Source organism: Thunnus thynnus, chromosome 10, assembly GCF_963924715.1.
Source record: "Thunnus thynnus chromosome 10, fThuThy2.1, whole genome shotgun sequence".
Classification (NCBI taxonomy): domain Eukaryota; kingdom Metazoa; phylum Chordata; class Actinopteri; order Scombriformes; family Scombridae; genus Thunnus; species Thunnus thynnus.
The window spans coordinates 31,006,725-31,029,860 of record NC_089526.1 but is presented as its reverse complement, the minus strand read 5'-3'; the positions used below and the strand labels follow the sequence as shown (position 1 = coordinate 31,029,860).

The window sequence follows — 23,136 nt, the reverse complement described above, 5'->3', positions numbered from 1 at the left end:
ACAGTATTTGTTAGCTACCTGGTACCTGTTTATACTGTATAGGAGTATAAATGGAGAAATGATGTAACACTTCACATTATACAGTACATTTATTAGTCATTACTCCTTTCAAAAGCTGGATCTCTGACAGTATACAGCCAGTTGGCTGTGACCACTGCTGTCACTGGCTATGCTTGGCTTTGGGTTAAGGTATGGTTCAAGCCGTGACTGGGACTGTGACAGTGGGTGTGGTTATTGCCAAGCTGCAGTGGTGACTGTTTCTGTGTGTACGGCTATGTTACTGTGTCATTACAGCTCCTGATAGTCAAACATTAACTGAGAAAGCATCATAAAGCCAGACACTCTGGATTTGAATGTGCTTCTATCAGATGTGACAGTTGTGTTGCCAATTTGCCAATATACACCTGAGGAGCTTAGGAATAGCTACACCACCACACTCAGCCAGCACAAACATGTTAATTCACTGCCCACACATATCCCCTGCTTATAACCTAGTTACTGTTACACCCATTAAAAATGTGTCACAGACATGGTAATCATGACAACCAAACCACAGCCGTGTCCACAGCCCCAACAGCACTAGCACACTACACCTGAACTGAATGGCTGAAATGTGTCTACTGATGTATTAAGACATCATCATACTCTGGCCTGCTGTGTTTACTGGCGTCCTACAGCCATTCCAAAGAAAATGTGATTCAAAAGTTAGTTTACTTAAACAACTAATACATTAAAAAACAAATGCTTGAGAGGATGACATTTAATCATGACATTTTGATGGATATTTAGATATTTATTTTGATCTTCAATTTGGACATCTTGTTTTCATAGTATTTTGGTTCCCTGAAAATTTCATGGGTGGAAGAAGTACTCATATCCTTTACTCAAGTACTCAAGTACCAATACAGAAATGTACAAATACTCCATTATGAGTAAAGTCCTGCATGAAAATCCTACTCAAGTAAAAGTACATAAGTATTATCAGCGTGTAGTTAAAGTATTGCAGTAAAAGTAGTGGTTTGGTCCCTCTGACTTATTATTATTATATATGACATCATTAGATTATTAATACTGAAGCATCAGTGTTAGAGCAGCATGTTACTGTTGTAGCTGCTGGAGGTGGAGCTAGTTTATACACAGTTAGCTAGTTTAGTCCAGTGGTTCCCAACCTAAGGATCGGGCCCCTCCAAAGGGTCACCAGATAAATCTGAGGGGTCGTGACATGATTAATGGGAGAGGAAAGAAGAAAAAACAAAGTTCTGATACACAAATCTGTTTTCAGTTTTTGGACTTTTTCTCTAATCTTTGATTTTTGGTGAAATATTGGATCATTTGAACGTTTATTGAAATGAAACCATGTGAGAAGTTTAGAGGGAAAAATCACTATTTAGTGGAGCTGTTAACAACTCATAGACATCTGAAAAAAGCCAAAAAGGTTGGAAACCACTGGTTTCATCTTTAACAATGTGTTGTATTTTAAAAGCTTGTTATATTATCCATTGTGTCAAGTCTTCATCTGAAAAGTAACTAAAGCTGTCAGATAAATGTAGTGGAGTAGAAAGTACAATATTTCCCTCTGAAATGTAGTGGAGTGAAAGTATAAAGTAGCATCAAATGGAAATTCTCAAGTAAAGCACAAGTACCTCAAAATTGTACTTTAGTACAGTAGCTACTTGAGTAAATGTAATTAGTTACTTTCCACCACTGTGAAATGTGATCTTTGATTTTGAAAAAAATATTCATGGCCATTTATTTCTGCTACTGTCATGCTAATGAAAAACACCATTTTGTAATATGTATACAGCAACAGTTTGATTTATATGGAAATCAATTTTCTCAACAAACTAGTGGTGCAGTAACAGGGGTACGTTTAGGAATAGCTATCTGAATCTCGCACGTGGAGAGCGAATGGGCAGTTTCCTGAATGTTTGTTACGAAGCACAAACTCCGCCCGCCGGGGCTGCTAAGATATAACCAAAAGCGCGAACCCTAGACACCCAGGAAGTGACAGCAGTAGATGCGAAGCAAAACAGAAACAACCGTAGCCATCGAGAGTCGCGAGGGCAAGAAAAGCGAGCGTACATACTCTCCCAGCAGATATTGTTTATTTTTAGACGTATGTAAACTGTTCAGCTTGTTTCAATTATGTCTGCTTTGACAATGGAGAGAAAAACACTGACCACTTCGGTGTTTTTCGCCGCCGTCGTGCTGTTTGTTAGCTGTGTTCGCCAGGGTGAATGCCAAACATCTCCGCCACCACCAACGCGTAAGTTGATTTTTAGTTTATAAAGCAATACAGTTGTGTTTACAGTTGACAAAGTTTACGTGCTGCTAACAAAAGACTTCAATGCCACTGTATCTGTAGTTAATTAATGGAAAAGTGATGTTTTTAAAGTACGTCACAGTTACTGTAATGCAACTGCCACCACAGCTGGCTGCTTGACCTACTAACACCGCACTGCTACTATGTTTATTCCGTTGTTAACGAGAAGTTAAGTTTCTGTTTAACTCTATTTTCAGCCTGCTCTACCTACAAAAACTGTGACACTTGTGTTCCACATGCCAAGGTAAGATTGCCACAAACAAATTTGGGTGCGGTTTTTGAACGATAAGACCAGACCTTTGCCCGACAGTTTCAAACTCCTGTAATAAATGGTCATGTTATGGTCCCTTGTTTGTTTGCACATCTAGCGGCCTACAACACGACTAAGAGACCTAATCTACTCTGATCACCAGGGAATTCAGTAAAGCAGTGACCCCAAGGGGCAATTACTGCAACTAAATGTCAACTTTCAGTACTGCTTTACCTGTTTCCACCATGGATGTATATACATCCATGGCTTCCACCAAATCCCCCATCAGAATGCACTGACGTGACCTCTGTTAGCTTGTGACCTTAAGTTGAATTTTTATTTTATTTTAATAGTGATTATGCTACTAATACTAATTTTATGATTCTAGTTTACCATGAGATAATTTCCAGTGGTTTCTAGAAACGTCATAAATTCAGCATATTTCGTATGGAGTTTGGTGTGACGGTTTTTAAATGCAAAAGAATGCGTGTATTATTGAGTTTACTATAACAAAGGGAAGCAGTAAATGTTGATAAATTAGAGTATGGAACCAACAGATGTTTGGCATTTTTGCTTAAAATGTGACTTAAATGTTTAATCAATCATAAAAGTAGTTACATTTTTTGTTGATTGATTAATTGACTAATTGTAGCAGCTCTAGGATTGTATATGAAATAGGAGATTCAGATCTTAATAGAAACATACCATGCAGAGGCTTGATGCTTGTGTTGTGTTTTGTCTGCACAGTGTCTGTGGTGCTTCACCACCAACAACTGCACTGAATACCCAGTGAGCTGGTTGCTGCCTCCAGCGTCAGTCTGCAAGTTGTCCCAGGCCCGTTGGGGAGTGTGTTGGTGTGAGTTGATCATTCTTATTATTATGTGAAAGGTTTTAACTACACTTGCATTTGTTTTTCATTTGTCACTTTACAAGACTTGCAGTCAGTGATTCCACTGGTGTTGTAAAGGGGTGTTTCGAGAGAAACAAGAAAGAAATGCTAACACTGCATGTGGTTGGAGTGATTTGAGGAAGTTAATGTAATGGTTCAGCACCCTGAGGATGTAGTGCTTTATGGCCACTGCAATACACAAATGCTATACATAAACTGTATAAAATACATAATACAGTAAGAAAAATATCCATAAAAACAGAGATGTTGCTAGGTATGCGTCCTACGTCTCTTGACACGTTAAAATCAAAAAGAATGCACTAAACTCACTTTTGAAGCACTCTATTTTTCCCTGATAATACTACATTGTGAACAACAAATCTGTGTTGAAATCATAGAAATAAAAAAACAAAACAAAACAAAACAAAAAAAACCAACTGGTCACCATTTTCTTACCATCTGCACATCTGTGTTAATACTCGCAATCACTGCGGCAAACCGGGTAGTTACTAAGGTAACGGCTGAAAAAACTCCTCAAATGCTGTCGCACATACATGATAGACAGTGAATTAACAGTGTTATGAGTTGGTGTTTAATTTGGCGTGTATCTGAATCGCCAACCAGCGCTTATTTTAGTCAGAAATCTTAATATTTGAAGCGGTTCACCTCTCATTCCCACAGTATTCTCCCACTAACATAGCGCAGGTAACCAACAGAGTTAAGTTTCTACACAAATACAGTTTATCTTTATGAATTATATTGATGCTGAATTGACAAAAAGACTTTCAACATATGATACCTTTTATCTTGTGTTTCAGAGTTATGTGTTTTTGCAGACATGTAAGGAATCGTTAAAATGTTATATTTCTCAGAGGGAATTTGGCTGAATATTTTCCCTGGAGAGCGCAGGGAGCTTCAGTTTAATTCAAACTGCTAAAATGTATATTTTTTTAATGTTGTGTCACCAGTACAGAAACACTGGGTAACTGCTAAAGTATGATATAAGGTTGACTGCTGTTAGTTATTGGTTTGATTAATGGTTTACATTTAATAATGTGTGTTTGTATTGATTACTGACAGTGGCTGATCAAGCTAATTATCAGTTAATTGTACTCAGTTTCTAACGGCAGTATGCAGTAAATGGTCGCCCTTTGTGTGCCTGTTTTCAAACTACTTTCCTAATTAAACATGATGTGCTTGATGGTGTTGTTAACGACCCCTGATGAAACTTGAAAGCTGAGCATTCTTGTTGCACTTTAGCTTCTCTTTTTATGAGTCACATTAACATTTATTCACCCAGACAAAGCTAATAATAATATGACCTCTTCCTGTCAGCTGCTGTGTGTCTGCAGCGTATTTACAGATTTGGGATTTCATTTATTTAATTTTCAGATAGGCTACATTTTCAACATACATGAATATAACCATAATTATAACCACAGAACATCAGACACAAGTTTAATACTTCAATTTTTCAAAAAACTAATTTTATCGGGACCCACTTAAATGACCACCTGTGGGTCCTGGAGACTCACTACATTGAAAACCTATCAACATCATTGTAAAAATACAGCGAGCTATATATATATATGTAGGCTTGTAGGCAAGTATTTTTTGAAAACGCCTACCCTTTCGCAAACAGTTTCCAAGGACGACTTTTCAGATGGTTCTGTGTAACAAACAATTTGACAGGTCAGGTTATGAGACCAGAGTATCAAGCTTCAAAGTACACTGCAATTCATTCCAGGAACCTGCAGCACTAGCTAGTCCTGTGAGTGGGCGTTAGCCTATGTGTTCCAATTCTCCAGCCAATAAGTGTTGTCAAATATAAGGGCAATTTTTGGAGAAGCCCTTTATGAATAAATAAAAACAAATGCTGGTCTCTTCTAATGGAAAGAGAAGGCCAGCCCACTTTTTGATGAAGAATACAGTGATGAGTACCATAGATGTCTCCAGTTTAAATCTAAGGACTGAATGGTAGACAGCATTTAGGGGCGTAAAAGTGGATGTTGACACATGTCTGTAAATCACATCATCATAATCTAGTACTGAGAGAAAGATTGCTTCTACAGTCTTCTGTCTACAAGACATAGGGAAACAAGTCTTTGTTCTTAATTTTTTTTTATTAGTCCATCAATATGTAGTTTAATGGTGAATTTATAATCAACCCAGATGCCTAACTATTTATAATGTGGGACTCTTTCAATGCCTGTACTATTTAAAGTGCAGATTTGGAGAGTACTGTAGTCAGTGTCTTTGGCTCTGGAGAACTGCATACATTTTGTTTTATCAGCATTTAATACAAGTTTGAGATCTGTAAGTGCATCTTGCAAAGCAATGAAAGAAAGCTGCACATTTTCAGTAGTCGATTTAGAGTCAGCCCAACAGTATAAAATAGTGTCATCTGCATAAAGTTGGACATTACAGGTTTGCAAAGACAAGACTGTATCATCATATAAATAGTGAACAGCACTGGTCCTGAGATTGAACCTTGTAGGACGTCTTTTGTTATTGGTAGAAACTCTGATCTAACATTACCCACCTTTATGCACTATTTTCTGTCAGAGAGGTAATTGTCGAACCATCTACAGGCATTAGGATGAATTCCAATACTTGATGATCTTTGCAGGAGGAAGGAATAATCAGTTGTACCAAAGGCTTTTGATAAATCGACAAAAAGAAAAGCTAAGTGCTTCTTATTGTATACAGCTGACACTATATCATTCACAAGTAGGGACGTAGCAGAGATGGCACTGTGATCTGTTCTGAACATGGATTGGTGGGGGGTTCATACAGAATATCTAGTTACGAATGACTTGAGTTGATTGTTTACTAATGATTTACAGGTTTTAGACAGACAAAGGCAGTTTTGAAATAGGGCAGTAGTTATTTAGGTCACTTTTTTCCTCCTCCCTTGTGCAAAGTTAAAACATGAGCCAACTTCCATATTTTAGGAATTGTGCCATGAAAAATGGTTAAGTTAAAATATGTGTTATATACTACTACTTATGGGGGCAAAGAGCTTGAGAAGAAGTGGGTCCAAGTTGTCCTCCCCAGTTGCGTTCTTTGAGTCAATGCCTAGCTTCAGTAACTACACTAGGAGAAAAGGAATGGAGAATAGAAACTGAGGGGCAACACAGAAAACACAGTTTACTGTATGTACAGAATTATCGTTGTTAATAAGACGCAGCCCTACAGAAGCATCATCATTAATGTATAGCCTATATTTGCAGAATAGTTGATCCTGTACACTTGTTTTCAAAAAATTCAACTACTAAAACACCCAATGAAGAATAAATGTAACTGTGTTGCCACATGCCAATGTACAGATGGAAGTCTTAAAATGATCTGTCTCTATAAACTACAGGTAACTTCAGAGTTTTGGATGCAAATAGCTATAGGATATGTGCTGTGGTGGGAGGTTCTGCTGAACAAACATTGGAGTCTTTTAGCTGGGGGGAGCAATCGAAAAGATACCTGGTTGGGTGAAAGGAGTCAGCCTAAAGTTTCTGTTCCTCTCTCACTTCATGTTGCTTTAGTGTCACAGAGGGGCGTTTGCAATTTATAAGCCTACATGTCTTTCCTCCAAAGCTCCAACCACTTCCTCTATTGTGTTGTTGAGTTGCTATACCAAACTACAGCCTATAACAGCTTTTTAGAAGTGACCTATTGCCTCTCTTTGCACACCAAAAGGCTCTTAGTAGGTACGGAAAAGTAAAGTCAGTGGTGGGCAGGGACTTCCCCTAATTTCTCAGTAGCCTGCCAGATGGGGTAAAAAAAACAGTAGCCAGCTAAGGGATTTTTGTGGTGGCAAAAACACAAGCTTTTGTGGTAAGGTCACTTTTTTTACCAAATTAACAAACAAGCTCAAATATGTGCTTATGTAAACGTGACTATTGATAAGTAGGAATAAACATTTCATCAAAGGCTCACAGCTCAATGAATTTCTGCAAATATATACAAGAAAATGTCCCTGCTCAAACCATAAAAAACATGTGGGGTGAATACAAAAAAAATCCCAAATAAGGGTAAAATACAAAATGTTCTTTGCATGACTGCATGCTATTAAAATATTTAATTTTTTTTTAAAAAAGTAGTTTAATAATTCTGACACTATTTTCCACTTCTTGTTAGACATTTAGCCAAAACAAAATTCTGATCAGAGACAAAAGTGGCCTTTAAGAAAATATATGGTTGAAAATGAAACTTTACTTTTACAAGCCATTTTCAACCATATATTTTTATCATGGTCTATGTTATTATATTAGGTCCAATTATAAAATGTCTGCATAATTACCAACTAAATTTGATTTAATGACACCGTTCATCATAGTTTATGGCTTAAACTGTCTGGTGCATGAAGCGATGTACCATAACAGCAATGTTACAGAATTAAAAGTCTCAAACTGAGTGGCTAGTAGCTAAATACTGTAGCTTTAGGGATTCATTGAAATTGAACTATCTAATGTATATCTTGTTTTATAAGACAGTAGGTTCAGTTTTGAGAGGTGTTCTTCAGACAGAGTGAGTAAGGAATTTTCACAGAGAAGTCAATGAATTAAAAAAAAAAAAAAAAGATCACTTAACAGGAAATAAAGCAGCCACTTGTTTGTCACGTCTCTACAATATATCAACAAAGTAAGTTATCAAGTCATCCACCTGCAGGGTGGGGGTGGGGTGGGATGTCTGTCAATACATGTGTTATTATTTGTGTTACAGCCAATAAAATTTCAATCACAATAATGAAGACCTTTATTACTTTATAGGACAATCAGAGCATTCACTGTATCCTTTGTGGTAACCTGATGATTGCTGCTAGTCCAGGTGTTTTATCACAACCACAACTGATAAACAGGCACTAAATATATACTGCCGCTGGAAAGCTGTCAGGCCCTGACACAAAGTCTGATCAGGTTTTGTTTGATGTCTTAGTTTTGTTTTTACTAGAAATGGAAGTGTGTGTTTTCAGAATTACTATGCTACTATTTGTAGTTTTAAGAAGAAGTCAGCAGGTGGCACCATTGGCAAACTTCCATCTTGCATTTATAGTGTGACCCCAGAATACAAACACACTATATTGTGTGTGTTTTTGTATATTGTATGTGCAATGTGTTTTCTGTGCTTCCTACTTTGATGAATCTCTTCGATGTCAGATGTTATTTATTTACTTAAGTATTTGTCTTGTGCAATTCAGTGAACTTTGAAGCCCTGATCATTACAATGGCCGTGCTGGGTGGGACCATCCTCATCAGCATTACTGTGTGCTGCTGCTGCTGCTGTTGCTGCAAGAAGCGTCGATCAAGGTAAGGTGAAATTAAAACTCAGGGCCGTTTCAATACAAGTGTAACAGGTTTTTAAGTGGACAACGTTTTAGAAACCCTTTGCTTGGAGAGTGCATACCTGTAGGTTATACTGGTAATAAACAAAAAAAGTTTCTAAAAAACACAACCGTGGTCTCAGAAATGTCGAATCAACAGCCCTTTGACACAGTGTCAACAAAAACTGAACATGATAAGCTTTATAAAGATGGGATTTATTGGTTTATTATTAACTATTATATTTTATTGCACAAGTACCTAATAAACTGTTAACTTGGAATGTGACTTCAAACTAAGCCTTAGAGTTCTAACAGAGCCCACAAACTCAAGCCTGACACTTGAGGTTGAATATGTAGAACCAATTCTAAATGGAACCAGGTCCAAAAAGTAAAGAATGAGAAACGTAATCTTTAATTCCATTTATCAACTCCTTACACTTATGTGTATAGCTAAATCAACACTAGGATTATTTTAACAATAGAGTAGCTCAAATCTAATACAACCCAACCATGCCAATACTATATGAGCTACCCTGGTCTCCACTGTTGCTCTTGTAGCTTCATCATATTAGCTGCTTTTACAAGAAAACCGTGTGTGTGGTGTTCTCATTGTGCTGCAGTGAAATGAAAACGTCATGTCAGTCAATCAACTGCAGGCTGGCCTGTCACACACTGACAGTCCTGTGGGTGTAAGAGTCTCATTCATGTCCATCATCCGACAGACAGATGGAATGAAGAGCATGCCCGAAACCCTACACACACACACACACACAAAGCATCTATTTAAAGGTGCAGTGTGTAGAATTTAGTGGCATCTAGTGGAATAGATTTCACAGAAAAGTAATATAATAATCATAAATATGTTTAAATGAGTGTATAATGACCTGAAAATAAGAATCATTGTGTTTTCATTACTTTAGAATGAGCCCTTTAAATCTATATAGGGAGCGGGTCCTCTTCCACAGAGCCTGCTGTGTAGCAGCACCATGTTTCTACAATAGCCCAGAATGGACAAACCAAACACTGGCTCTAGTGAGGACCTCTCACGTTTTTTGCAAGTTTTGTGGCCACAGTAGGACCTCCTGCGCGTTAGGAAGGGGAGGGGTATTCAATTAGTTGCATTCAGCAACCTCACCACTAGATGCCAGTAAATATTACGACTGGTCCTTTAAAATTACCCTGTAGTTACATTTGGTTCTATGTCATTTACCTAAGGTGACACTCCTTGTTTCTGCTGCAAAAGCTCTCACTTTACTTTTGAACATCAATTTCCTTCAGTCTCTCAGGCTACACTCTAGCAGACACAATTTATGATTAAATAAATAAATTAAATTAAATTTAAGAGTACGGTCTAGACCTTCTCTATGTGAAAAGTGCTCTGAGATAACTTCTGCTGTGATTTGGCGCTATATAAATAAAATTGACATGCCTTGAAATATTAGTCATGCTCTGAAGAATGCAGGATTTTAAAAGCTGTAACTATGTAAGTTGTTTTTTAAAAAGAATATCCCTCAAGCAAATGTGGCAGTGTGTAGATCTATGTAATTTGCCACATTCACATGAATATGTTTTTGTTATTCTCAGGTTCTGTGAACAATAGTATTTCTGATGATGTTTTCATGCCTTCTTATGTCTTCAGGCCAGACAGAGATGAGGAGAGATTTGCCAGGAGGAGAGAGGAGATCAAACAGCGTGCTGAAGAGCGGTAAGAACCTCCACTTTAGACTTCAGTCAAACGGGTTTGAAGTTGACGGTCACAAATTGTAAGCATATTTGTTTCGATAACAGTTCCACATGACAGTGTGTTTCACTGCATTTAATAACTCTTCAACAGAAAACAGTATTGTTATAAGGAGAGGTCCTCATGTTTCTAATGTTTATTTGTCATGCTATATAGCTTCCCTCTGGTTCCAAAAAACTACAAGAAATGAACATTGGGGCTGCAAGGTTTGGCTGAAATCAATATCCCAATTGGACAACAGATTTTTGAAAACAGAATATGATAGCACTAAAAGTCAGTAAAGAATCATTCTGAATTATAGCCTAGCCTGTACAATACTCTGAATGTATTTTTATAAAACACGTAGAAGTTTCATGTACATTTAGATCCAGATCAGCATCACAGAGAGAAAGGCAATTATGCTGAATACCTAAACCCTGGGAATATCAGGGTAATGAACAAGGATGAACCCTGCAAAATAATATCAAGTGAGACAGACTCACGACCACTGAGCTATCACAACTTAAATTCTCTTTGTTTCCGTTGGGCCATCTGTTGGTAAAATGCTATCACATTTTGCAGGCTCACTCATGTCGTTTAAATGTGGTTGCAATTTCACAGTGTTCCAGAATTATGTAGGTTTATGTTAGATAGGCCTTATAATTTGACCACCAGTTACAGGAAAAAGATGAAAGGATATAAGAAAAAGAGTTGTCTCTTTTTTCTGGGATGTTCAAATATGTACCAAATATGGTAGAGATTGGATGAAATAAGTGATAAAATAAAGACACACAAGTGTTTTTTAAATAATGGAAATTTGTGGTTATCAATGGGCATGTCTTATATGGATGTTGTTGAAACAATTTCTTCCTACATCCCAGTTATAAATGAAAATGGCCACATGATGGCACTACCTGCACTTCTTCCTTTGCCGATGGCTTCCCACTATGTTTCATTGAGATCTGTTATGTAGTTCTTCAGATATCCTGCTGAATAAAATGACAGACAAACAGCACCAAAAACACAACATCCTTGGTGGAGTATATAACAATAGAAACTAATGTTTTTTGATCATTTTCACATCCAGAATTTTTTAGTGACTAGTTAAAAAGTCTCTAAAAGACAATGTAGGCCATAGTAAACAAAACTAGAAAATAATGTTCATACACATTCGTTATCATGCAAATCTAATAAAACTAGCTGTATCACATCTTTTATTTCCGGTAGAGTTTCATAGACTAAAAAGCCAAAGATGATTGAGGAAATGACCTAAAGATCTAATCCTATTCACTCAACACACTGGGGGGGGTTGCCTCTCAAGATATCCCAGCAGGACCTAGATGGGATTTCCTTCTACAAAATAGTTCATAGTGTTCAACAAAAGGGCCCATTGTATGTTTGGGATTCAAGCAACTGGTGTGTGTGCAGCCCCAACAAGTCCATGTCCCAGAGGAGGAGCTCAGTGTCCCTCTACTCGCATCCCAAAACACCAATTGGATTGTCATGGCTGAGCAGCTGCTCTTTGGTAATGTGGTCATAAATAGAGTGAGCTACATCCTGTGGAGCACCATCCACTGTCAAAGAAGCAGTGTGTTAGTGAATCATACAGCAGTGTGTGTTGTAGCAGTCAGTAAACCTGGAAGCTTTCCTCTTCCTGCACTCCATAAATGTTTCAGTCTCATCTTTCTATTTAGTGCCTGTGTTCCCAGTGTATTCATCCTCTGAGGATGGCTGGGTGATGTGTTGGTAAGCGAGGCAGTCGTGCAGAAACACAGTCAGTAACAGTGGTTTATCATCATCACTTGCAGTGCAGAGAACATCCGAGTCCTGGCTCTGTGTGCGTGTGTGTTTGAGAGAGAGCCTGTAAGCTGAATTATCCAACCCTCTATGAGCTTTTCTCATGTGCCCGAGAATCTAGTCAGGGTTTCCTGCCGTGTGCATGATCAAATCTCAGAAGTCGGAGTTAGTGCAGTGACCTACATAGATGCAGTTCATGTTTTGAACAGGACATTCAGAATAGATTGGACCCATCACGGGAAAGACTAGTGCCTCTAGACACCGCTGCCTGGCCTCCAGAGAGCTGGGCCTGCTCACAGCACGGTTCTTCACTGTCATCTGACGCTGAGCTGAAGAGCAGTCTGAGGGAAATCGTCAAAAGTTCCCACGAGGGTTGACCCATTCAGCTTTTTAAATGTAAAGTGATGCTACTGCTTTTTAAGCTCCAAGTACCATTAAAATAATCACAGTATTTGGAATTTTTGTCAGAAGTTTGCTCTTGTCAATGTGGCCTTTTGAGACTGCATTTAAGCCGTTAAAACTCTTCATTGAAAACCAGATAATGAAAATATTTTCAGTAGCAGCTTACTGTTAAGCCTTCTCAGAAGTCTGCATGGGCACAAAACAGAAGTTTTAAACCTGACTGCTAAATGTGAGATCCAAACCCACCCCAATTAGACTTTATCTTTTAGTTAAGCCTCCTTCAAAGAAAAAGCAGCTCACTGTAGCCATTAAGATTTTCCTCCTGGGCTATATCACTGGTTCCCAAACCTTTTCTGTCATGCCTCCCTTTGGAAACCTAAAAGGGTGTAATGGACAACATTTAGATCAGTTTGAATCTTTATCAACCAGCAACAAAACTGGGCAAATTAGTGGCATATGGAAAGTAAATTGAGGTAAACTGAATTGAAATAACATGAAAATGAACCAAATGTTTTGTTAGGTTTGGCAGTGTAGGCTAAACTCGCAATTTTCAAAACAAAAGACACAAGGCTCTCTTTTTATTTTTGACAGTGAACATGAGAGCAGTTTCCTGTTTGCTTGATTGACATGTTTTGATAAGTATCACCTGTTTTTCTTTTTTTTCGCTGTCGAAAATCAGTCCATCTTGTACTTAACATGTTGTTTTACTGTCTGTCTGAATTTTGCAACGCTCAGTCTTGATAGCCAGCATCAGATTACTCTTGTTTGCATATTGTTCCCAAATAGCAGCCAACTTACAGCACTTGACCTGATGTAGCTCGACTTCACATTTGCCAGTAGTTATCAGATAAACACGGCTGAAACTCAGAACTTCTTTCGCAGCAGAACATGACAGTTTAAACAGTCAAAATACATGACAGAACTATGCAGAGGCAACGTCACGGGTCATACAAGGTCACAATGTTCCCACAATGATGAAGTCTTCATCCAATCTGAGATTTTGAGAAGTTCCTCATGAGCAAGTTTTTACTTGATCTTAATTACTGTAATGACTGCATAGACTACACTGTCTGGTTTCTCTATCTTTTCCCACTTCCCACTTGTTGCATGGAGCCATATTTATGTGCAGAGTGTTTAAACATGTCAGTCAATTAGTTGCAATGCAAGGCGGTAGTGGGGCGGGGGGACAGATGGCATGCAGCGCTCAGCCGCACTGATTGCTCACAGATCACAACCTGGCAATAAAGCAGCGACTGATTTACACCAGCTCTTTGTGCAGAGATGAAGTCAAGTGACGTCCAGAGCAGAAAACCTCCTCCAGGCTTCTAGGCTTTTGTTACTCATCAGAAAGTCTGAGTGAGGAGCTGATAGCAGGCCTGTTGCTCTGTTTGCTTTTCACTGCCAGCTAAAATGTAGAACTGAAGGCTGTTAGGAGTAAAAAATATGACTTAACACTCAAGAGCAAGCCAGACTTTAAATGTCATTCTCCATAAGGAATGCATTTTCATACTTTCATAGCTGTTATGGATGGAAAGATTGCATTGAAAAATAGAGAAAGTACTGTCCGGTGTTTTCTTTTTTCTTTTTTTTCTTCAGTTTTCTTCTTCCATATTGTGGTGTAGTGGTATAATACAGTGAATATGGACTGTAGAACTGACTTATATACCGATCAGCCACAACATTAATACTACTGACAGGTGAAGTGAATAACATTGATTATCTCATTACAGTGACATTCATTAAGGGGTGGATATATTAGGCAGCAAGTGAACAGTCAGTTCTTGAGGTTGATGTGTCGGAAACTGGAAAAATGGGAAAACGTAAGGATCTGAGGACCAAATTGTGATGGCTAGACAATTGGGTCAGAGCATCTCCAAAATGGCAGGTCTTATGGGGTGTTCCCAGTATGCAGTGGTCAGTATCTACCAAAAGTGGTCCAAGGAAGGACAACCGCCACAGGGTCATGGGTGCCCAAGGCTCATTGATGTGCCTTTGCTGGAAAAGTTAATGATAGACAGGTGTAAGAACACAGTGCATTGTAGCTTCTGTGTATGGGGCTGCGTAGCTGCAGACCAGTCAGAGTGCCCATGCTGACCCCGTCCACCTCCGAAAGCACCTACAATGGGCATGTTATTGTCAGAACTGGACCATGGAGCAATGGAAGAAGGTGGCCTGGTCTGATGAATCACGTTTTCTTTTACATTGTGTGGACGGCCAGGTGCATGTGCATCGTTTAACTGGGGAAGAGATGGTACCAGGATGCACTATGGGAAGAAGGCAAGCTGGCAGAGGCAGTGTGGTGCTCTGGGCAGTGTTCTGCTGGGAAACTTTGGGACCTGTCATTCATGTGGCTGTTACTTCGACATGTACTACATTGTTGCAGACCAAGTACACCCCTTTATGACAGTGGTATTCCCTAATAGCAGTGGCCTCTTTCAGCAGGATAATGCACCCTGCCACACTGCAAAAATTGTTCAGGAATGGTTTGAGGAACATGACAACGAGTTCAAGGTGTTGCCTTGGCCTCCAAATTCCCTAGAACTCAATCTGATTGAGCATCTGTGGGAGCATCTGGAAAAACAAGCCTGATCCATGGAGGCCCCACCTCGCAACATACAGGACTTAAAGGTGCAGTGTGTAGAATTTAATGGCATCTAGCAGAACCGACTTGGCAGAAATGGAATATAATATTCATAAGTATGTTTTAATTAGTGTATAATCACCTGAAAATAATAATCATTGCTGGTCCTCTTCCACGGAGCCTGCCATGTTGCTACAGTAGCCCAGAATGGACAAACGAAACACTGGCTCTGGAGAGGGCTTTTCGCATTTTTCGCAAGTTTTGTGGCCACCGCAAGTTAGGGCTAGGCGATAAAATAATAATAATTATCTCAATATAATTTTCCTCAATAGAAATATAACAGATGTTCGATAAATGTCCAATGTATTTCAACTGAGGCTCGGTTAGCTTGCACCAGCTACTGGGGTTTGGCTAACTACAGCATCTAACGATTGGGTTCACATTAAGAGCAGAAGTGCTGCATAACTTACTGTTAGACACCAGAATTTGATGATGCAGGATGATGTCACCAAAACTGTCCAATAATTGAGTTACCAGTCCATGTGAGTTTATATGTTCACCCAGAAATAAAAGGCAACAACTTTTTTTTTTTCTTTAATTTTATTTCTGTGGTCTGGACCAACTGAACCAAACTCCAGGTGTGAAAGAAAAAGATTTTTCTGACCTGTGGAATAATTTAACCATAATCTATCTTCTTGTTTTTGTTTTTTTTTACAGGAAGGTGGAGAGAATGGCAAGGCATGATGAGATCCGCAGGAAGTATGGTATGTTTGAATCTTCATCTACATTGTATTACCATGTGGACTCCATTCAACCCCCTTAAATGATAGTCTGACACACATGGTACCAATCTGATCTGTACGTCTAACACAGAGCTTGATGTAAACTCACCCCTCATCTCTCTTGTGGTTGTCTCAGCTTTGTCTGAGATGCATGTTGAACAGGTTTTAGATTTTCCAGGACATTGTCATTTCATTTCATTTCCATATCCTGTGCCAGCAATACATTATTCAGTAGTATATGCTTTGTCCCCAAGCAAGGCAATTCAGGTCACGTATAGGTTACACTAACTCCTGTCTACTGAAATCAATTTAAGCATAATTTATCATACACTGGTGTCAAATATAAGCCTGCTCATGACTGAGCAGGATTTTTCAGGTCACTGAAGCAATAGACAAGGGAGAGAGAACAATCAGTCTATACTAACACTGTTTGTGTCTGTATGGAGTACCAGTGATGTCAAAATACACCAAGTATTTTGACACGTTTTTTTGTAGTTTTGACCATCATTTCTATCAGTTATGTTAACTTTGTATTCATCAAGTTAATTGATCATTAACTTGACCTCTCCCCAAATAGTCATTGTCCTAGCTTAGCAACTGTAACTGACATGGTAGGCCTGTCAAGCTTTGCATTTCTCCACATGTTGAAGCTGTGAGCATGCATCTATTAAGGGTCATACTTGGCATACAACAATCTGCAAACATTAGCATACCAGGCTAACTAGCTTACTATGTACAGTTGTATCTGAGTGTTACTTCCAAGTTCAAGCATCATTAATGTGTTGCTGGATTGTCCTTACCAATATTTCTATCAATATCAAACAGTCTAGCCACTTTAACTCCATGTAATGTTAACGGTGAGATCTCTGCAGAGTTGCCAGGTTTGTGTGTTTTCTGCAAAAGAATGCACAATCATGATAACAAGTGAAAGAGCAGGATATGGGGGATACTCGACCTGATGATCTATATATTACATTTAATTTCAGGCGTTAGGTGTTGTCAGATAATTTGGGATTGTTGCTCAGACATGCTGTTTAATTAAATAACTTAATTACTGTTGAAAATTCTTCCCCAAAGCAAATTAAGACATGTTTCCTTTTTAAAGAAGAACCAAAGTGTCAGTAATATTTTAGCTTAGTTAATAAGAATGTTCTTTAATCAGTCCAAACCTTAATCTTTGGAATTAGTTGGAGAAATATTAACTATTTAATGCCATCTCTCCCCTTTTCCATGAGTGGATCAATTCCATACGTGTCATTAATACATGAACATTATTTATAAGCTAAATTAGCCACAACCGATCCAGCTCATCTGCTTGTGACTGTCAGGCATCATGTTATCATGACAGTCCTGTCAGCAGCAGCCTGAGCAGCACAGAGACACGCAGACAGGTGAGCTGCAGCCTCTCAGGTGAGCTCTGATGTCACAGATACACGGTCACAATCCCAGGTGAGGTTTGAAAACCTTACAGCAGCGAGTTACAGAGCAGAACATTACCTACAGCTTTCTACACATGTATTTTATTGTAACATTTATTGTGACAGTCTGTGGTGTGTTTAAATATTAATTATGGTATCAGATTTATAGTTAAGTAGGCTATCAATAAAATAAAATCTAAAAATCTGATTAAAAAATCCTAATACAAGTCTGGTTTCAGGCAAGTCAGCAAATGCATATTCAGAGTCAGGCTCTTCATGTGTGCATGTGTGTGCACACGTGTGCCTATGAAAGAGAAAAGAGTGATGGAGAGCAAGTACAAGTCTGCCAAAGTTAAAATCAGACCTACGCCCTTGCTGATAAATGACTCTAGCCTCAGTGTGGAGCTGTGTAACTTTACCAGACTGTTAGGATTAAAGTTTAAAAACACCCCTCTGTCAGAGCTTTGATAAAGGGGGAATCATTAATTTCCTGGTATTGATGTGGGAGAAATTTCAATAGTGTGTGAGGAATCACTTCTCATTGATTGACTGTTGCTGTGTGTGTATATGTGTGTGTGTGTCTGTTAGCAGTGAATCCCCCGGCAGCATCAGTGAAGTAAGATGTCAGGTTATGTGGTTTTTTTGTATGGACAACATGACAGAGTGATGGATGGTGGTCTGTTTCTCGAGCCTCCTGCTCTCATTAGTTCCACAGGGATTGCAGATGAGGCTGTGCTTCTTTCATATTCATTCTGCTCTGTTCTGTGAAACACAATCCAGGGAGCTGCTATACAACCTCTGTGGGACTAAACACTGAGTCCTGTGATTCCTTAAAGTAGTGGTTCTCCATGTGGCGTCCGGGGACCCCCAGGGGTTCTTGAAAGGGTTCCAGGGGGTCCCTAGCAAAAAGGAGAATAATTTATTTTCACTATAATTCCATCCAGAAGTAACACAATGACAGAATGGATGACTATTGTGGTCATGGATTTAATCCACAGTCCTCCCTCTGTGCAAAAATGTATTTAAAAGTTTATCTGAATAAACTTTTAATATGAAGCTTCAGTCGTCCAAATGAGTCAAATCAAGTAGATATCTTTCAACGTTACAGTCTTTTTAGAGCCAAAGTTCCTCTTTTTGTTACTATACTCCCACTGCAGCTCAACAGGAAAACACTGTCTGAGGAAACACAAAGAGGGAATTTGATGCTAAAAAGACTGTAAATGTGTCAGATATCCACTTGATATGACTAACTCAGACTGATGAAGCCTCATATAAGCTTCACATCAACTTTGAAAAACATTTTTGCACAAAATGTGTGGACACACTGTGGATTTTGGTCCCTATCAATTACATTGAAAGCACATTTGAAGGGGATCTTTTAATAGTCAGTATGAACAGGAGGAATGATTACAACCTCTTTCACTGTTCATATGGACACCTGACTGTTGTTTTAAGACAGAATTGAAAAATTGTGAACCTGTCCTTCAAAGCAACATTATACTTACTGTGTAAAAATACACTATTTAAAAGTTCACTCACACACACACACACATAAAATCAGTATCAGATAATCAGATTACAGGAATGACTCAGCATTTGGGAAATTGACTCATTTCCTTTCTGAGAATGAGATATAAAGATGTTGATCACATCTGTTTGTTAAGTACAGAGAAGGAGTCATAAAGTGGTTAGCCTAGCTTAGCATAAAGACTGAAAGCAAGGGAAGCTAGGAATGCTCTGTCCCAAGTTCAACAACACATCTACCAACACGTCTAAAACTCATTTTATATGTGGTGTCTTTTTTGTTTAAACCGTACACAAACAGAATTCTAAAAATGACAATCTGAAGTTCTAGGGGGATGTAGGCGTTGAACTATTTATATCTTGATGAACATTGTATCCATCCACGCAGTACTTCTGTGGAGCATCTCCAGCTTTAGTGCAGGTACAGTCAGTGAGCACAGGCTTTGATAGAGGTCTCTGTACAGGCATAATGGCTAAAAAAAAAAAAAAAGAAGCTGCATAGTCACTGCACCCAGCTGTGTTTCGCTAAGAAGCTGTTTTTACATTTTTGTTTATGTACAGATTAAAAAGATGATGTTGGTACATGTAATTTTTAAATTCAGACACATACAAGTTAGCCATTTCCCCCTCCTTCTAGTCTTTATGATAAGCTAGGCTAACCACGTCCTGTCTCCACCTCTGTACTGAACACACAGACTGAGATTAATTAATATCAGTCTTCTCATCTCACTCTCAGGAAGAAAATGAATGTGTATTCCCCTAAATGTTGAACTATTCCCCATTCTTCACACACACACACACAGCAGCCACCACTGCCTGACACCTCCAATTAGTCTTAATTAGTCTAACCTGTCTCAGTTAGAATCCCAGGCTGAGCTCTGAGGACTGAACACTTTGACTTAGCATTTTGGAGAATGGTGTTGCATGTTATGACCAATGAAATAGTTCGGACTTCCTTAAATTCCCTCAGCTGCCTTTTGTTACGCCTTTCAGTCCAGCTGTTGTTTTGTCACCAGTATCTCGGGTTGACTCTTATCTCATGCACTCCTACTGACACGGACTGTAAAAACACAAATAATCCAAAGCCACAGCGAGTATAAAGGCATATCTATGACTTCACAATGTTCAACTGTGAATTTGTTTACAGGTTGTATCTCAGGATAAAAGCAAACATTTAATCATTGTCCTGGTTTGAAGAAGTGATTCAAATAGATATTTTTTACCCTTCAGTGAAGCAAACTAAAGAGCTTTACTCATTTACAAGCTGTCTCGTCTCTTCTGTGACAGATTTACTTGACTGCTTCACCAACTTAACACAACAATATTTCTTTTTTTCACGGACAGTAGTACTCAGCTCTGTTAAGTCTGACAAAATGCCAAGTCATGTCATCTGGCTGATCTCAGTTTGGGCTTGAGAAAAATTTGGAACAGAAAGTGTGCATTAAACTAAAGCCTAATGAAAGATGTAATTGAGTAGCATTATGGGAACTGAAGGATCTAGTGTTAATGAAGATTGACCCGTACTAGGAACTAATAGTCTGCTGCTTCACTTTTTACTTTTAAAAATCTGTCTCACAGTTCAACTTCATAAAAGGACAATACTAAATCACTTGAGTACCTCTTGGAATTCCTGTTTTGATCTTTGAGGATGTAGGAAGGCACTAACTGTAGTAGTAGACAGGGCGGATTGAGGGGAAGATGTAATTGGATAAATTAAACCTTTTCAACCATGCACTGAACATCAGAATTATAACAATCCGCAAGTATCCAGGATGAATTTTTCCAAATAATTTAATAAAATGTATGACTGCGGTCTACTCTGGCATCTGAACCAGGGAAACATTTGATGATCACTAGCTCACAGATGAGGGGAAAATATAGAGATTCTAAGCAAAAAGAATATAGCACATCATGTTCCTTGACCTTAGATGAGCTTTGTGTTTTCATTTTGTCTCCGCTGTCTCTTCTGTGCAGGTCTGCTCGGTGACTCGGACCACCCATACAGCAAGTTTGAGAACGAGTAAAGCAGCTGTACTGCAGAGATCCCCACATGTTCAGCTGGTCTTCTGTCTTTAGTTTAAGCTTGGAGTGATGCCCTCTTTTCACCACAACAAAAGTGACAAATTCTGCAGAGTGCGGTTGTCAAGATCACCTGAAGAAAATCTGAATTTGTTTTGCCTTCTGATTTTTTTTTTTTTTTTTTTTATTAGGATGCTGTATTGTGTGTTGGACGAATGCTGGTTTTTAAACTTTCTGCAAACGTTCTTTGTGTTTTGAAATTTCATTATACAAGTTATCTCTTTTTAAATATTGTAGTTTCATATCAGTCTTTGCACTTTGTAAATACAGTATTGATTTATGAAATACAAAATAATGATGGTAATGCATATGTGCTCTGGTGCGAATAAAAATCCTCTCTTCTAACAAAAGTTTTTTTTGTTTATACTGTATATAAACATAATTTTGTTTTCCAATAACTGAGGGTTGTTGAAAGGTTTCATAGATTTTCAGTACAGACAGTTAATAAGGGGATAAACTCCTGAGTGTAGACTGCTATCATGTCCTCCAGCAGTGGCAGTGTACAGAATGACAGCAGCACCCAGAGGATACAGCACAAAGACACTGAGAACAGTTCATCAGCCTCTCCCCTCAGTCCCCTGTTCCTGCTGATAGTTTCACCTATCTTAGTGATGGCTCAACATGTCTGATACACTTACAGTCTGTGCAGCTGAACTGAGCTGTTATGGAACTGCATGGGTGTAGGTAGCTGTGCAAATACAGTTTGCAAACATTAAAATGTTTAAAATAATTGCTGTCTACAGCTTGTTGAGCAAAATGCACATGATGCTGATAACAGCCATTACAAACTTCCATTTTCTATAAATCCATCATTGAGGTTTACTGTCAACTCTGATGAATATTTCCACTTGTTCCTGTTCATTTTCTGTGTGCTGTGTTCCCTCATAATAATGTAAAACATCAAAGTTAAGTCATTGTTACTTTGAGTGATTGATTGATTGATGTGTAACTGTTAATTCTTAGGACATTTCTTTAAAAGCGTTATGTAATTTGGTAGTATATAGCGTTATTAAGAAACAAATGAATATGCTCATATATCATTTGACACACAAAACTAAACACTGAAAACTATTTTCTGTCAGTAAAAGACTTGTTAAGAGTCTAATTTATCAGGTATGACCTACATGTGAACCCAAATGTAATGAATCAGCACTTCCCAACTAAACCAACTCAACCCTAACCCTAACCATAACCCTAATTTATAACAAATTGTACCACCCTCACTGTACTACAAATGAACTGTTAAACACCTGCAAATTACCCCAAAATTTCTCAAGAAATTAGTATTAAATTAAAGGATAGATAAAATAAAGCTACCAACAGTTAAAATGAACTCCACCAGCTACAACTGTAAAATGCTGCTAAAATTTGAATGCATTAGTCAAACAATTCAGTGTTAAGATAATACAAAAACCACACTGACAGTCTTTACATTGTGCTGTTAATACTTGTTCACGTTTACTCAAGTAAGATTTTCAAGGACTTACTTGCAATAGGTATTTAAAATACTGTAGGTATTTTACAGCAGGTGTCTAAATATTTTAGCATGCAGTATGGTATGTATTACTACTCTGAATACTTCTTCTGCCACTAATGCTCAAGCCTCCACCTGTGCATCACACTTCCCTTCAGAAAATCTTTTTCTTTTCTCCTGACCTCATTTAAACCTAATATGTAGAAAAAGAAATGGACACCATAAAACACAAATAACAGAAATCCAAATAGAATGAATCCTCACTGACCTGCACGGGGACTCACAACACCCAATCATCAGTAAGCACACACACATCCATACATTTTTGCATATACTCTATATTCCAAATATAGAGAAAGTGCATTATAAAATGAAAGGAATGAAGCTGTCTGCAGGATAACAAACACAACATTGGGGTTAAAAAGAGGGTCTATAACTCGCAGTCATGACCATAAATAATTGCTCAGATGAACACAATGCATATCAAGATGTGTCTGGACACCAGTCAAGGAAATCAGTTAAATATGCATGATGTTTTCAACATTTGTGTCCAATAGTGAAGATGCTCTTCTCCTTGATT

General features: G+C 38.3%; 1 protein-coding gene across 2 annotated transcripts; it reads left to right on the top strand.

The window, feature by feature from the left end:
- Window positions 1-1,993: 1,993 nt before the first annotated feature.
- Window positions 1,994-21,676, top strand: LOC137191972 (pituitary tumor-transforming gene 1 protein-interacting protein). 2 transcript variants are annotated; one of them, XR_010930472.1, is made up of 8 exons: window positions 1,994-2,266; window positions 2,521-2,567; window positions 3,321-3,429; window positions 8,657-8,765; window positions 10,419-10,484; window positions 15,997-16,043; window positions 20,978-21,450; window positions 21,486-21,676. XR_010930472.1 is itself a non-coding variant. In XM_067602486.1 (7 exons), the coding sequence occupies exons 1-7, from the start codon at window positions 2,146-2,148 to the stop codon at window positions 21,025-21,027; spliced, it is 549 nt and encodes a 182-aa protein (XP_067458587.1). In that variant the 5' UTR covers window positions 1,994-2,145; the 3' UTR covers window positions 21,028-21,676. The 2 variants fall into 2 exon arrangements, 1 of the variants encoding a protein (XP_067458587.1); XM_067602486.1 differs by having other exon boundaries at window positions 20,978-21,676.
- The last annotated feature ends 1,460 nt before the right edge of the window (window positions 21,677-23,136 follow it).